Here is a 16,347-nt window from a genome sequence, read left to right as displayed (position 1 = left end):
TCCCGGTATCCTGCAGCACCGTTCGGGCTTAGTTTCTGTGAGTGCTGCTGTCTGTCCCGGGATCCTGCAGCACTGTTGGGCTTAGTGTCTGTGAGTGCTGCTGTCTGTCCCGGGATCCTGCAGCACTGTTGGGCTTAGTTGCTGTGAGTGCTGCTGTCTGTCCCGGGATCCTGCAGCACTGTTGGGCTTAGTTGCTGTGAGTGCTGCTGTCTGTCCCGGGGATTGTAATGTTTTTAAAATGGTATAAACTGCCTTAATTTTGCTGGACCCCAGGAAGAAGAGATGCTGCCTTGGCAGCTAATGGGGATCCACAATAAATACAAACACAAAATAAAAATACAACATGTCGTTTCCCTTTAATCATGGTTCAGTATGACATCATGGTTCAGTATGACATCATGGTTCAGTACGACATCATGGTTCAGTATGACATCATGGTTCAGTATGACATCATGGTTCAGTATGACATCATGGTTCAGTACGACATCATGGTTCAGTATGACATCATGGTTCAGTACGACATCATGGTTCAGTATGACATCATGGTTCAGTATGACATCATGGTTCAGTACGACATCATGGTTCAGTACGACATCATGGTTCAGTATGACATCATGGTTCAGTATGACATCATGGTTCAGTACGACATCATGGTTCAGTACGACATCATGGTTCAGTACGACATCATGGTTCAGTACGACATCATGGTTCAGTATGACATCATGGTTCAGTATGACATCATGGTTCAGTATGACATCATGGTTCAGTACGACATCATGGTTCAGTATGACATCATGGTTCAGTACGACAACATGGTTCAGTATGACATCGTGGTTCAGTACGACACTCTTAGAATAGCTCTCTAGTGTGTAAACATATGATTGTAAATATTCATGAATAAACACCATTGAAGTTGACAGACATTGTCAACTAGAGTCAGTCATTAGTAGAACTAATCACCACACTGTTTTGAAAAACTGTTTTAATATAGAAATCATTGATCTTGTTGTTATTGGGCTTCTTGGTGTTTGTACATATTGTTGTCTGTAGAATGTTTATTTGTCAAATTCTTGACACAACAATCCTGTTTGTATTTAAACTTAATTCCACTGAATGAAATGTACATGTGACAGATGTGACTAATAAAGTTAATCAACCAGATGAAAGAAGAGAGGTGGAAATGTTTTAATACTGATCAGAATATGACAGTACAGTAATAGATGAAAGAAGAGAGGTGGAAATGTTTTAATACTGATCAGAATATGACAGTACAGTAATAGATGGAAGAAGGGAGGTGTAAATGTTTTAATACTGATCACAATATGACAGTACAGTAATAGATGGAAGAAGAGAGGTGGAAATGTTTTAATATTGATCAGAATATGACAGTACAGTAAATGGAGTACAGTAATAGATGGAAGAAGAGAGGTGTAAATGTTTTAATATTTATCAGAATATGACAGTACAGTAATAGATGGAAGAAGAGAGGTGGAAATGTTTTAATACTGATCAGAATATGACAGTACAGTAATAGATGAAAGAAGAGAGGTGGAAATGTTTTAATACTGATCAGAATATGACAGTACAGTAATAGATGGAAGAAGGGAGGTGTAAATGTTTTAATACTGATCACAATATGACAGTACAGTAATAGATGGAAGAAGAGAGGTGGAAATGTTTTAATATTGATCAGAATATGACAGTACAGTAAATGGAGTACAGTAATAGATGGAAGAAGAGAGGTGTAAATGTTTTAATATTTATCAGAATATGACAGTACAGTAATAGATGGAAGAAGAGAGGTGGAAATGTTTTAATATTGATCACAATATGACAGTACAGTAATAGATGGAAGAAGAGAGGTGGAAATGTTTTAATACCGATCACAATATGACAGTACACTAAATGGAGTACAGTAATAGGGGTTGTGTTCAGTACATAGAAATGGGTCTTATTCAGTTGAAGAGGAAGCTGTTATGAAAACACACACAGACCTTAACTGTGTAAAATGTCAACTTCAATGGGGTTGTAGCTGTATTGAAGTGGTGTGTTTTTAGTGAATCTCCTTTATCATCTCTGGCACAACACGGGAATCTCCTTTATCATCTCTGGTACAACACGGGAATCTCCTTTATCATCTCTGGTACAACACGGGAATCTCCTTTATCATCTCTGGTACAACACGGGAATCTCCTTTATCATCTCTGGTACAACACGGGAATCTCCTTTATCATCTCTGGTACAACACGGGAATCTCCTTTATCATCTCTGGTACAACACGGGAATCTCCTTTATCATCTCTGGTACAACACGGGAATCTCCTTTATCATCTCTGGTACAACACGGGAATCTCCTTTATCATCTCTGGCACAACACCCTCTGTGAGGTCAGAAACATTTAGGGGAAGTGGAAAGAGATCCTGTGATGTGATTTCCTCTTTTGTACAGGGATTCCTTTTAAGCCTGCTAGGTTACTGGTTTTCTACAATGACGACTCCTGTGTAAATACACACCCTTGTTATGTTGCAGGAAGCAGCTTCAGGAAGTGATACTGTGTATTCAGTATTCACATTATAAAATGCACTATTCTGTCATTATAATATCCACTATTCTGTCATTATAATATCCACTATTCTGTCATTATAATATCCACTATTCTGTCATTATGATATCCTCTATTCTGTCATTATAATATCCACTATTCTATCATTATAATATCCACTATTCTGTCATTATAATATCAACTACATTATAATATCCACTATTCTGTCATTATAATATCAACTACATTATAATATCCACTATTCTGTCATTATAATATCAACTACATTATAATATCCACTATTCTGTCATTATAACATCCACTATTCTGTCATTATGATATCCACTATACTGTCATTATGATATCCTCTATTCTGTCATTATAATATCCACTATTCTGTCATTATATTATCCACTATTCTGTCATTATAACATCCACTATTCTGTCATTATGATATCCACTATACTGTCATTATAATATCCACTATTCTGTCATTATGATATCCACTATACTGTCATTATAATATCCACGATTCTGTCATTATAATATCCACTATTCTGTCATTATGATATCCACTATACTGTCATTATAATATCCACTATTCTGTCATTATAATATCCACTATTCTGTCATTATAATATTCACTATTCTGTCCAGGTAACAGGAGATAACCATGGGACTGGAGGAATCCAACTAGAAACTTGGCATCTTTGATTGTTTTTCCCAGTTTCTGATTACAACATGTCAAACAAATGACAAACTATAGTAAAGCAGAAAGTTGTCCAGGTTCAGCCCCTGTTATCTCCACTCCAGAGAGAGAGAGATGTCCAGGTTCAGCCCCTGTTATCTCCACTCCAGAGAGAGAGAGATGTCCAGATTCAGCCACAGTTATCTCCACTCCAGAGAGAGAGAGATGTCCAGGTTCAGCCCCTGTTATCTCCACTCATGAGAGAGAGAGAGAGATGTCCAGGTTCAGCCCCTGTTATCTCCACTCCAGAGAGAGAGAGAGAGAGAGAGAGATGTCCAGGTTCAGCCCCTGTTATCTCCACTCCAGAGAGAGAGAGTTGTCCAGGTTCAGCCCCTGTTATCTCCACTCCAGGGAGAGAGAGATGTCTAGGTTCATCCCCAGTTATCTCTACTCCAGGGAGAGAGAGAGATGTCCAGGTTCATCCCCAGTTATCTCTACTCCAGGGAGAGAGAGAGATGTCTAGGTTCATCCCCAGTTATCTCTACTCCAGGGAGAGAGAGATGTCTAGGTTCATCCCCAGTTATCTCTACTCCAGGGAGAGAGAGAGATGTCTAGGTTCATCCCCAGTTATCTCTACTCCAGGGAGAGAGAGAGATGTCTAGGTTCATCCCCAGTTATCTCTACTCCAGGGAGAGAGAGAGATGTCTAGGTTCATCCCCAGTTATCTCTACTCCAGGGAGAGAGAGAGATGTCTAGGTTCATCCCCAGTTATCTCTACTCCAGGGAGAGAGAGTTTGACTGTTTCTTTCCGAACCAAACCGTTTACTGTATCAGTGAATGATGAAGATCTGGTCCATGTCTCCACCCTCATGAAAGGTAAGTGTTGTAATAATCAGATTTAGACAGGGTTATCACTTATCTAGGTAGATATTTTACTAGACTTTATTCAACCCATTGGAGCCAAGGACAACAGAATGATGATTGTCATCTTCGTATATCTGTCACTGTCATTCATTGTTTGTCTAATAAATGCAGTCAAGCCACTGTGCTTATTGTGATGTTTAGAGAGCAAGCATGATGTTCTTCCAGCCCTATTTTAAGCATATAGTTCACCCAAATTACAAAATATAAAATGCTTGTGTCTTTACCTTGAAAGCAGTCTATGGACAAGCAGACTGCAGTCTATGATTTGGTTACCCACTGCCATCAACCATTAATATGAAAACTTCCTGTGCAGCCTTGGTGTCCCCGGCACTTGTCACATACAACTTTCCACCTGAGAACAGAGATCAGTCCCTGTTTCCAGCCTTCCCACTGTTTCTAGCATTTGCCTGTCTCCCTATCTTATTTCATTACTGTCTGAATAAAGTGGAAAACCAACAACAAAAAGAAGTACAAAAAAATATTAGCATACTTTAAATTTCATTCCCCCCCCAAAAAAATATCAAAGTAACAAAGTTGTCGAATTTTGAGTTAATTTAATTTTCAAAGCATCCTGAATACACCAAATTTTCCATCCTGGTCACAAGCCTAAACCATGTCAAAATACATACGCAGAATTGGAGGAAATTAGCTTTAAAACAGTAAAATCATCATGGGGGAGGACCCCCCTGTCCCCCATCTAGGGATTGTGCCAGGGGGCAATGAAATTCACATAGCAAATCTCACTTCAATCTTTTTTCAAAAGTTGTCAGCCCTGCTGGTTAACATAATGGATAATAATCTGTAGTTCACATCAGGTAACAGGGTTGACCTTTAAAATGAGGGACAGGTTGTTTCTTTTTTAACATTAAAATGACTCGTTTCCTTCAAATCAACACATTTATCTGACTTCTAATGTTGCCAAGAAATGTGCGCCATTTTGTAACTGTGTAGTAGGCTACAAACGCACCTTCACTTTCATGATATTAGCCAATCACATGGCTTGTTCCACCACATTAAGTCCCTTTTGGGTCGTGAAACTGGGTGGGGGGAAAAAAACTGTTTGATTTCACCTAATTTTTTACATTCTGTCATGAAGAGTACATGTTCAACTTAATAAGCATGTTTTCCCATCTCAAGAGGTTAAATAAATAATAATAAAAATCCATAGTGCCTATTATGTGCCAAATAAAGTAACATGGTTTGACCATAACAGGGTTGACGATTTCATGTTAAATCAGCCATAAATCCCGTACACAGTGCTCCTGCACTCCTGCACAGTGGACACGTCATAATAAATAAACTAACTGGTTTGACCATAACAGGGCTGACGATTCCATGTCATAAATCCGTCCGGCACAGTGGACGCGTCACAATACCCATAAAAATGGTTCCAATGGTTTTTACGCCTTTCATTTTTCACATTGGGAATTTTACAACATTTGTTTTATTAATTGTGTGTTTGGTGTAGGCTTAACTTGGCGCGATGTTTTGATAGCCGTGTAATTCTCTTGGATAGGTGAGTTTTAGCAATATATTCACCTCAATTTCCTCTAATAAATTCGTTATGATAATTAGTGTTAAAGGCGAGAGATTTGTGCGGTTCTCAAAACATCACGCCAGGGTAAGCCTACATGAAGCACGGACCTGGGTCGCTGGCTTGAAAAGCAAACTCCCTACGCAACAGGCCAATAGGGTAATTCTTGACTAAGCTCTGCCTCTTCCAGATAGGATAACTGTCATACTTCTGTCAGAAAGTGGTGACAGATACAATCTTAGAGATGGAAACACTATTTCAAAAATTATCTTAAATATATATATATATATATGTGTTCTGATCAATCTGCTATGTAATGAGTGCAATACGCCAGCAGGCGGCAGCAACCCAAATCCACGGTGTAGTTTCCCGTCGAGATTATATCTGTCACTTCCGTGTCCGGTGAACCATCTTCACATTTGGAACAACTTGTCCACTGTACGGTATGATCTATCTTCAAATGGCATCTAAACGTCGATATTTTAATGTTTGCAACGTATATTCTATTGGGACAGATGATAAAGTTTGATATTTAAAAACAACTTGAATTCTGTTTGTTCGATGATTGGTTGATATCCACCGCAGCTGGGCTCTGACCTTGCAGTGTTGGCTAGTCAACTAACTAGCTAACTGCTAGACCTTCAGCGGACTCTTGCTCTTTGAACGTAAAACAGGATTTTGTGTGTCTAAAATATAACTATATAAGATGATATAGCTAAATATAAAATATCCACTTAGCTACATTGTTGGATTGTAGTAGCTAGGCAAAGCTAACGACTATTTGTTAGTTAGCTCTCAAGCTACTAAACTAGGCTAACTTAGCTAAAACGTTAACCAGCTTGCCATCTGTCAGCAAACATGAGTTTGGCGCTGTCAGAACTTCTGTTGGCTTTTTTTGTGTTGGTTAGGACGCAGATCAGTTAGATAATAGCTACATCTCTAACAGTAGCCACTACATGACCGTGTTGTTGAAGAGTCAGGCTAGCTAGTTTCTAATCTCAGTGCACTGCCAGTCAAATTGTCACCTGTGTGTGACCGCAACCTGCCTGATCGGTGTGGCCATGCATTGGCGTGCAGTAGAACATGCATGTACGATCCATCCCCTCAAGTGTCTAACGGTTTTCTTCTTCCATGTTATGATCTGTATCTCTTGTGGGTTTTAGCAGCTCTATTGAAGGACTTTTATTTACCCTTTTTCCAATCTTTGACAGACACAGACAGAAAGATGGCTGGGAAACGTGCAGCATTGAAAGCCATTGACTGGTTGGCCTTTGCTGAGAGGGTTCCCCCCAACCAGAGGGCCATGTTCAACAACCTCAAGACGCGCTCAGACGCCATCGGTGCCAAGTACGTAGCCTACCCAGAGTTAACATTTAGGCCTAGTTCATGACTAGCACTTCAGAGCCAGCCAATAGAGGTAAAACTTTCACTTGCATTGATGTCAATGGGAAAATGAGTAAAACAATTTTAGGATTCTTCCATCTAGCTTTTTATATGCCTATGTGAAAGGTGTGTAGTTGGAATTGAATTACAAAGTATTGTCAACCAAGACACACAGGTTGCTGCAAAGTGAGTGGGTCTCGTACATGCATGCTACTGTAAATGAAAATCTCCACAATCTCATTCCCATAATGATTTGTTTTATAAGTGACATCAATGAGCTGTTGTTGATGGCTCTGTCTACAGGCTGTCCTCTCTGCCAGAGAAGCCTGTTACCATCGACTGGAGCTTCTATAAGACCAACGTGGCCAGAGCCGGCATGGTGGCTGAGTTTGAATCCAAGGTGAGATCCTAAGGCCTGTGATGAGTTTCATATGAGCTCTACCTGGGGGAAATAAAGTTACACACTTAACTACACTGAACAAAAATCTAAACGTTCCATGCAAAATGTTAATGAATTTACTGAGTTACAGTTCATATAAGGAAGTCAGTCAATTAAAATTAATGAATTAGCCCCTAATCTATGGATTTCACATGACTGGCCAGGGGCGCAGCCATGGGTGGGCCTGAGGGCATAGGCTTGGGAGACAGGCTCACCCACTGGGGGGGCAAGACCCAGCCAATCAGAATTAGTTTTTCCCCACAAGGGGGCTTTATTATAGACAGAAATGCTGCTCGGTTTCATCAGCTGTCTGGTTGGCAGGTCTCAGACGTTCCCGCAGGGGAAGAAGCCTGATGTGGACGTCCTGGGCTGCCGTGGTTACACGTGGTCTGTGTTTGTGAGGCCGGTTGGATGTACTGCCAAAAAAATAACAAATGCTGTAGGCTCTATGGTATAGAAATTACCATTTAATTATCTGGCAACAGCTCTGGTGGACATTCCTGTAGTCAGCATGTCAGTTGCACGCTCCCTCAAAACTTGAGACATCTGTGGCATTGTGTGACAACTGCACATTTTAGAGTGGCCTTTTATTGTCCCCAGTACAAGGTGCACCTGTGAAATCATCATGCTGTTCAATCAGCTTTTTGATATGCCACACCTGTCAGGTGGATTAAATATCTTGGCAAGGAAGAATTGATCAGTAACAGGAATGCAGAAAACATTTTGTGTATAGAAAATGTTAGGTGATCTTTTATTTCAGCTCATGAAACATATGACCAGCACTTTACATGTTGAGATTCTATTTTTGTTCAGTATATTAGTCTGGTTCAGTCATCTGGTATGTAGTATCCTGTCCACTGTGTGGTACTGTAACACTGGTTCAGTCATCTGGTATGTAGTATTCTGTCCACTGTGTGGTACTGTAACACTGGTTCAGTCATCTGGTATGTAGTATCCTGTCCACTGTGTGGTACTGTAACACTGGTTCAGTCATCTGGTATGTAGTATCCTGTCCACTGTGTGGTACTGTAACACTGGTTCAGTCATCTGGTATGTAGTATTCTGTCCACTGTGTGGTACTGTAACACTGGTTCAGTCATCTGGTATGTAGTATCCTGTCCACTGTGTGGTCATGTAACACTGGTTCAGTCATCTGGTATGTAGTATCCTGTCCACTGTGTGGTCATGTAACACTGGTTCAGTCATCTGGTATGTAGTATCCTGTCCACTGTGTGGTCATGTAACACTGGTTCAGTCATCTGGTATGTAGTATTCTGTCCACTGTGTGGTACTGTAACACTGGTTCAGTCATCTGGTATGTAGTATCCTGTCCACTGTGTGGTACTGTAACACTGGTTCAGTCATCTGGTATGTAGTATTCTGTCCACTGTGTGGTACTGTAACACTGGTTCAGTCATCTGGTATGTAGTATCCTGTCCACTGTGTGGTCATGTAACACTGGTTCAGTCATCTGGTATGTAGTATTCTGTCCACTGTGTGGTACTGGTTCAGTCATCTGGTATGTAGTATCCTGTCCACTGTGTGGTCATGTAACACTGGTTCAGTCATCTGGTATGTAGTATTCTGTCCACTGTGTGGTCATGTAACACTGGTTCAGTCATCTGGTATGTAGTATTCTGTCCACTGTGTGGTACTGTAACACTGGTTCAGTCATCTGGTATGTAGTATTCTGTCCACTGTGTGGTACTGTAACACTGGTTCAGTCATCTGGTATGTAGTATTCTGTCCACTGTGTGGTACTGTAACACTGGTTCAGTCATCTGGTATGTAGTATTCTGTCCACTGTGTGGTACTGTAACACTGGTTCAGTCATCTGGTATGTAGTATTCTGTCCACTGTGTGGTACTGTAACACTGGTTCAGTCATCTGGTATGTAGTATTCTGTCCACTGTGTGGTACTGTAACACTGGTTCAGTCACAACAATATTAGTCTGGTAATGTCATGTGGATTCAGTTTCTTGAGGAAAACAGTCCTAATGTCGCCTCATGTTGTCAGCCAGACGTTTCTGGAGGAAAACAGTCCTAATGTCGCCTCATGTTGTCAGCCAGACGTTTCTTGAGGAAAACAGTCCTAATGTCGCCTCATGTTGTCAGCCAGACGTTTCCTGAGGAAAACAGTCCTAATGTCGCCTCATGTTGTCAGCCAGACGTTTCCTGAGGAAAACAGTCCTAATGTCGCCTCATGTTGTCAGCCAGACGTTTCTGGAGGAAAACAGTCCTAATGTCGCCTCATGTTGTCAGCCAGACGTTTCCTGAGGAAAACAGTCCTAATGTCGCCTCATGTTGTCAGCCAGACGTTTCCTGAGGAAAACAGTCCTAATGTCGCCTCATGTTGTCAGCCAGACGTTTCTGGAGGAAAACAGTCCTAATGTCGCCTCATGTTGTCAGCCAGACGTTTCTGGAGGAAAACAGTCCTAATGTCGCCTCATGTTGTCAGCCAGACGTTTCTGGAGGAAAACAGTCCTAATGTCGCCTCATGTTGTCAGCCAGACGTTTCTGGAGGAAAACAGTCCTAATGTCGCCTCATGTTGTCAGCCAGACGTTTCTGGAGGAAAACAGTCCTAATGTCGCCTCATGTTGTCAGCCAGACGTTTCTGGAGGAAAACAGTCCTAATGTCGCCTCATGTTGTCAGCCAGACGTTTCTGGAGGAAAACAGTCCTAATGTCGCCTCATGTTGTCAGCCAGACGTTTCTGGAGGAAAACAGTCCTAATGTCGCCTCATGTTGTCAGCCAGACGTTTCTGGAGGAAAACAGTCCTAATGTCGCCTCATGTTGTCAGCCAGACGTTTCTGGAGGAAAACAGTCCTAATGTCGCCTCGTGTTGTCAGCCAGACGTTTCTGGAGGAAAACAGTCCTAATGTCGCCTCATGTTGTCAGCCAGACGTTTCTGGAGGAAAACAGTCCTAATGTCGCCTCGTGTTGTCAGCCAGACGTTTCTGGAGGAAAACAGTCCTAATGTCGCCTCGTGTTGTCAGCCAGACGTTTCTGGAGGAAAACAGTCCTAATGTCGCCGCCTCATGTTGTCAGCCAGACGTTTCTGGAGGAAAACAGTCCTAATGTCGCCTCGTGTTGTCAGCCAGAGTCACATTTGTTTATTATTCAAGCTGTAACACACAATAATAATTTAGATTCTGTCGGTTTTAAAGGACCATAGAGTTCAGTCTGCTTCGTTTGGTATTTTTTGCCAAGGAACATCTGAGATGGTAGTATTGTGATGGTGGTATTGTGATGGTGGTATTGTGATGGTGGTATTGTGATGGTGGTATTGTGACGGTGGTATTGTGACGGTGGTATTGTGACGGTGGTATTGTGACGGTGGTATTGTGACGGTGGTATTGTGACGGTGGTATTGTGACGGTGGTATTGTGACGGTGGTATTGTGACGGTGGTATTGTGACGGTGGTATTGTGACGGTGGTATTGTGACGGTGGTATTGTGACGGTGGTATTGTGACGGTGGTATTGTGACGGTGGTATTGTGACGGTGGTATTGTGACGGTGGTATTGTGGTATTGTGATGGTGGTATTGTGACGGTGGTATTGTAATGGTGGTATTGTGACGGTGGAATTGTGACGGTGGAATTGTGACGGTGGTATTGTGACGGTGGTATTGTGACGGTGGTATTGTGACGGTGGTATTGTGACGGTGGTGGTATTGTGACGGTGGTGGTATTGTGACGGTGGTGGTATTGTGACGGTGGTGGTATTGTGACGGTGGTGGTATTGTGACGGTGGTGGTATTGTGACGGTGGTGGTATTGTGATTGTGGTATTGTGATTGTGGTATTGTGATGGTGGTATTGGGATGGTGGTATTGTGGTATTGTGACGGTGGTATTGTGACGGTGGTATTGTGGTATTGTGACGGTGGTGGTATTGTGACGGTGGTGGTATTGTGACGGTGGTGGTATTGTGACGGTGGTGGTATTGTGACGGTGGTATTGTGGTATTGTGATGGTGGTATTGGGATGGTGGTATTGTGGTATTGTGATGGTGGTATTGTGACGGTGGTATTGTGGTATTGTGACGGTGGTATTGTGACGGTGGTATTGTCACGGTGGTATTGTCACGGTGGTATTGTGGTATTGTGACGGTGGTATTGTGACGGTGGTATTGTGACGGTGGTATTGTGACGGTGGTATTGTGACGGTGGTATTGTGACGGTGGTATTGTGACGGTGGTATTGGGACGGTGGTATGGGGACGGTGGTATGGTGACGGTGGTATGGTGACGGTGGTATTGTGACGGTGGTATTGTGACGGTGGTATTGTGACGGTGGTATTGTGATGGTGGTATTGGGACGGTGGTATCATTTATAAAGCCCTTTTTACAACAACGTTTGTCCCAAAGTGCCTAACGGTTAATATTGATCTGTTCTATTTATTTTCCTCATCTCACCCCCTGTCCTCATCTCACCCCCTGTCCTCATCTCACCCCCTGTCCTCATCTCTCCCCTCTCCTCATCTCACCCCTCTCCTCATCTCACCCCCTGTCCTCATCTCACCCCCTGTCCTCATCTCACCCCTCTCCTCATCTCACCCCCTGTCCTCATCTCACCCCTCTCCTCATCTCACCCCCTCTCCTCATCTCACCCCCTGTCCTCATCTCTCCCCTCTCCTCATCTCTCCCCTCTCCTCATCTCTCCCCTCTCCTCATCTCTCCCCTCTCCTCATCTCTCCCCCTGTCCTCATCTCACCCCCTGTCCTCATCTCACCCCCTGTCCTCATCTCACCCCCTGTCCTCATCTCTCCCCCTGTCCTCATCTCACCCCCTGTCCTCATCTCACCCCCTGTCCTCATCTCACCCCCTGTCCTCATCTCACCCCCTGTCCTCATCTCACCCCTGTCCTCATCTCACCCCTCTCAATCTCCTGTCCTCATCTCACCCCTCTCCTCATCTCACCCCTCTCTCAATCTCCTGTCCTCATCTCACCCCTCTCCATCTTCTGTCTCCCTCATCTCACCCATCTCCTATCCTCCTCAGTTCTCAGCCCTGACCATCCCTGAGCCCAAGGACACAGCCACAGCCGCCATCAACACACAGGAGGCCGAGGCGGTGAGTAGTAGCTCTGGGTTAGAAGTTACTGTGCAGAATGACTCTTCACTGCTCTGCTGTAGTGATTCAGAATGACTCTTCACTGCTCTGCTGTAGTGATTCAGAATGACTCTTCACCGCTCTGCTGTAGTGATTCAGAATGACTCGTCACTGCTCTGCTGTAGTGATTCAGACTGCTCTGCTGTAGTGATTCAGAATGACTCTTCACCGCTCTGCTGTAGTGATTCAGAATGACGCTTCACTGCTCTGCTGTAATGATTCAGAATGACTCTTCACCGCTCTGCTGTAGTGATTCAGAATGACTCTTCACCGCTCTGCTGTAGTGATTCAGAATGACTCTTCACCGCTCTGCTGTAGTGATTCAGAATGACTCTTCACCGCTCTGCTGTAGTGATTCAGAATGACTCTTCACCGCTCTGCTGTAGTGATTCAGAATGACTCTTCACCACTCTGCTGTAGTGATTCAGAATGACTCTTCACCGCTCTGATGTAGTGATTCAGAATGACTCTTCACCGCTCTGCTGTAGTGATTCAGAATGACTCTTCACCGCTCTGCTGTAGTGATTCAGAATGACTCTTCACCACTCTGCTGTAGTGATTCAGAATGACTCTTCACCGCTCTGATGTAGTGATTCAGAATGACTCTTCACCGCTCTGCTGTAGTGATTCAGAATGACTCTTCACCGCTCTGATGTAGTGATTCAGAATGACTCTTCACCGCTCTGATGTAGTGATTCAGAATGACTCTTCACTGTGCTCCACCTCATTTCTGTATTAATATTACAGTAGCTAGCTAATTAATAAAACATTAAATGTGTATTGTGGCACATTGACACACACTGTTATGTTGTATTGTTCTCTGTCCTGGAGGAAGAGGTGATGAATGAGCTCAGAGTTCCATTTCAAGAGGCAACGCCTCATTATGTAAATCACTCACTGCTCTTGATGCCTCCTCCATTATTATTGGTTATATTTCTTCTCTGTTTCAGAACAAAGCTGCTGTTGCCTACGTGGAGGCTTCCAAAGCTCGTATTGGCCAGTATGAGAAGGAGGTGGGTTACACACATGCCACTCCAAACCACACACACACTCCCCTACACCCGGATTTCCCTAGAATGTCTCTTTATATTTTAGGATTTTAGTACACAGTCAGCAGTAGACCCCCTGAGAAACTCCACTATTTAGAGACATGTTCAGTACCAGTCAAAAGTCTAGACATACCTATTGATTCAAGGGTTTTTCTTTATTTTTACTGTTTTCTACATTGTAAACACTATTTTGGTTACTACATGATTCCATATGTGTTATTTCATAGTTTTAATGTCTTCACTATTATTCTACAATGTAAAAAAAAATAAAGATAAACCCTGTAAGGAGTAGGTGTGTCCAAACTGTTGACTGGTATTGTAGTTCTCTCTGTTCATCCACCTTCCTCTCTTCCACTATTTAGAGACATGTAGTTCTCTTCTCTCTGTTGATCCACCTTCCTCTCTTCCACTATTTAGAGACACGTAGTTCTCTTCTCTCTGTTGATCCACCTTCCTCTCTTCCACTATTTAGAGACACGTAGTTCTCTCTGTTGATCCACCTTCCTCTCTTCCACAATTTAGAGACACGTAGTTCTCTTCTCTCTGTTGATCTACCTTCCACTATTTAGAGACACGTAGTTCTCTTCTCTCTGTTGATCCACCTTCCACTATTTAGAGACACGTAGTTCTCTTCTCTCTGTTGATCCACCTTCCACTATTTAGAGACATGTAGTTAGTTCTCTTCTCTCTGTTGATCCACCTTCCACTATTTAGAGACATGTAGTTAGTTCTCTTCTCTCTGTTGATCCACCTTCCACTATTTAGAGACATGTAGTTAGTTCTCTTCTCTCTGTTGATCCACCTTCCACTATTTAGAGACATGTAGTTCTCTTCTCTCTGTTGATCCACCTTCCACTATTTAGAGACATGTAGTTCTCTTCTCTCTGTTGATCCACCTTCCACTATTTAGAGACATGTAGTTCTCTTCTCTCTGTTGATCCACCTTCCACTATTTAGAGACATGTAGTTCTCTTCTCTGTTGATCCACCTTCCACTATTTAGAGACATGTAGTTCTCTTCTCTCTGTTGATCCACCTTCCACTATTTAGAGACATGTAGTTCTCTTCTCTCTGTTGATCCACCTTCCACTATTTAGAGACATGTAGTTCTCTTCTCTGTTGATCCACCTTCCACTATTTAGAGACATGTAGTTCTCTTCTCTCTGTTGATCCACCTTCCACTATTTAGAGACATGTAGTTCTCTCTGTTGATCCACCTTCCTCTCTTCCACTATATAGAGACATGTAGTTCTCTTCTCTCTGTTGATCCACCTTCCACTATTTAGAGACATGTAGTTAGTTATCTTCTCTCTGTTGATCCACCTTCCTCTCTTCCACTATTTAGAGACATGTAGTTCTCTTCTCTCTGTTGATCCACCTTCCTCTCTTCCAGCTGGAGAAGTTCCAGAACATGATTCCCTTCGACCAGATGACCATCGACGATCTGAACGACACGTTCCCTGAGACCAAGCTGGACAAGGAGAAGCACCCGTACTGGCCTCACAAGCCCATCGCTGAGCTGTAAACTGGCCCCCGGCGCGTCCTAGATAATATTATACTTTCCTCTGATGAAAGGTTGTATAGTGTCCTATGTATAAAGTCAAGTCCTGTTTCATCGACAGACGGTTTGTGAAATAACTGCTTATTGTTATTGAGCGACTGAGAAAGGTCATCTGGTTCTTTGAATGGAAATAAACATTTATGGAAATGTAATATGATTTGTGTCATTATTCTGTGCAACGTTTATTTAACAAAAGACTCTTAAGGGGTGATAGTAGGTAAACCTATTTTGCGAGGGCACATTTTTATGTTCGTTCATCAACTCGTGTGAAAGGATTTTCCATAATCACTTAGGACGTTTAGAGTAAGGGAATATCCTGGTGTTCTGTGTTGATTCAGTAATATAGGACTGTTCTTTTAGGCTACGGCAGACGTGCTGCTCGTTTCTGTTGGACAATCCTCTCCCCTGTCCATCTGTCCAAGTCGGTTCCCTCCAGAGAATATCCCACCATCTCCTGGGAAGGAGGAAGGGAATCTACTGGTGCTTTCTGGTGGACAATCCTCTCCCCTGTCCATCTGTCCAAGTCGGTTCCCCCAGAGAAGATCCCACCATCTCATGGGAAGGAGGAAGGGATTCTACTGGTGCTTTCTGTTGGACAATGCTCTCCCCTGTCTATCTGTCCAAGTCGGTTCCCCCCAGAGAAGATCCCACCATCTCATGGGAAGGAGGAAGGGAATCTACTGGTGCTTTCTGTTGGACAATCCTCTCCCCTGTCCAAGTCGGTTCCCTCCAGAGAAGATCCCACCATCTCCTGGGAAGGAGGGAGGGAATCTACTGGTGCTTTCTGTTGGACAATCCTCTCCCCTGTCCAAGTCGGTTCCCTCCAGAGAAGATCCCACCATCTCCTGGGAAGGAGGAAGGGAATCTACTGGTGCTTTCTGTTGATTCAGTAACATACAGTATAACTGTTGGACACCATATAGACAATGTCTAACAATGGGCATGTCCCAAACTGCACCCTATTCCCGATACAGTGCCCTACTTTTGACCACAACCCTATGGCACCCTATTCCCTATAAAGTGCACTACTTTTAACTGGGGCACTATATAGGGTGCTATTTGGGATGTAGCCTGTTGATATACATTAGAACACATATCTCCCTCCTACAACTGGAC

At 43.0% G+C, this 16,347-nt stretch overlaps 1 protein-coding gene across 2 annotated transcripts; it reads left to right on the top strand.

Moving 5' to 3' along the window:
• The first annotated feature begins 6,058 nt into the window (after positions 1-6,058).
• On the top strand, positions 6,059-15,383 carry LOC139421582 (ATP synthase subunit d, mitochondrial-like). Of its 2 annotated transcripts, none has more exons than XM_071172624.1 (6): positions 6,059-6,130; positions 6,899-7,034; positions 7,374-7,470; positions 12,512-12,583; positions 13,573-13,635; positions 15,064-15,383. In XM_071172624.1, the coding sequence occupies exons 2-6, from the start codon at positions 6,913-6,915 to the stop codon at positions 15,193-15,195; spliced, it is 486 nt and encodes a 161-aa protein (XP_071028725.1). In that variant the 5' UTR covers positions 6,059-6,130; positions 6,899-6,912; the 3' UTR covers positions 15,196-15,383. The 2 variants fall into 2 exon arrangements, with proteins under 2 accessions (XP_071028725.1, XP_071028726.1); XM_071172625.1 differs by having other exon boundaries at positions 6,083-6,125.
• The last annotated feature ends 964 nt before the right edge of the window (positions 15,384-16,347 follow it).

The sequence above is a fragment of the Oncorhynchus clarkii genome, chromosome 12 (assembly GCF_045791955.1).
Source record: "Oncorhynchus clarkii lewisi isolate Uvic-CL-2024 chromosome 12, UVic_Ocla_1.0, whole genome shotgun sequence".
Lineage (NCBI taxonomy): Eukaryota > Metazoa > Chordata > Actinopteri > Salmoniformes > Salmonidae > Oncorhynchus > Oncorhynchus clarkii.
The sequence above is the reverse complement of the archived record's forward strand: the minus strand, read 5'-3'. Positions and strand labels throughout refer to the sequence as shown.

What these genes read in the sequence shown, in the direction of transcription:
- LOC139421582 (XM_071172624.1), top strand. Translation starts at nt 6,913, where the DNA reads ATGGCTGGGAAACGTGCAGCATTGAAAGCCATTGACTGGTTGGCCTTT. An exon ending in TCAGACGCCATCGGTGCCAA is followed by an intron (nt 7,035 to 7,373) that starts GTACGTAGCCTA and finishes CTCTGTCTACAG; the next exon opens with GCTGTCCTCTCTGCCAGAGA. An exon ending in ACACACAGGAGGCCGAGGCG is followed by an intron (nt 12,584 to 13,572) that starts GTGAGTAGTAGC and finishes TCTCTGTTTCAG; the next exon opens with AACAAAGCTGCTGTTGCCTA.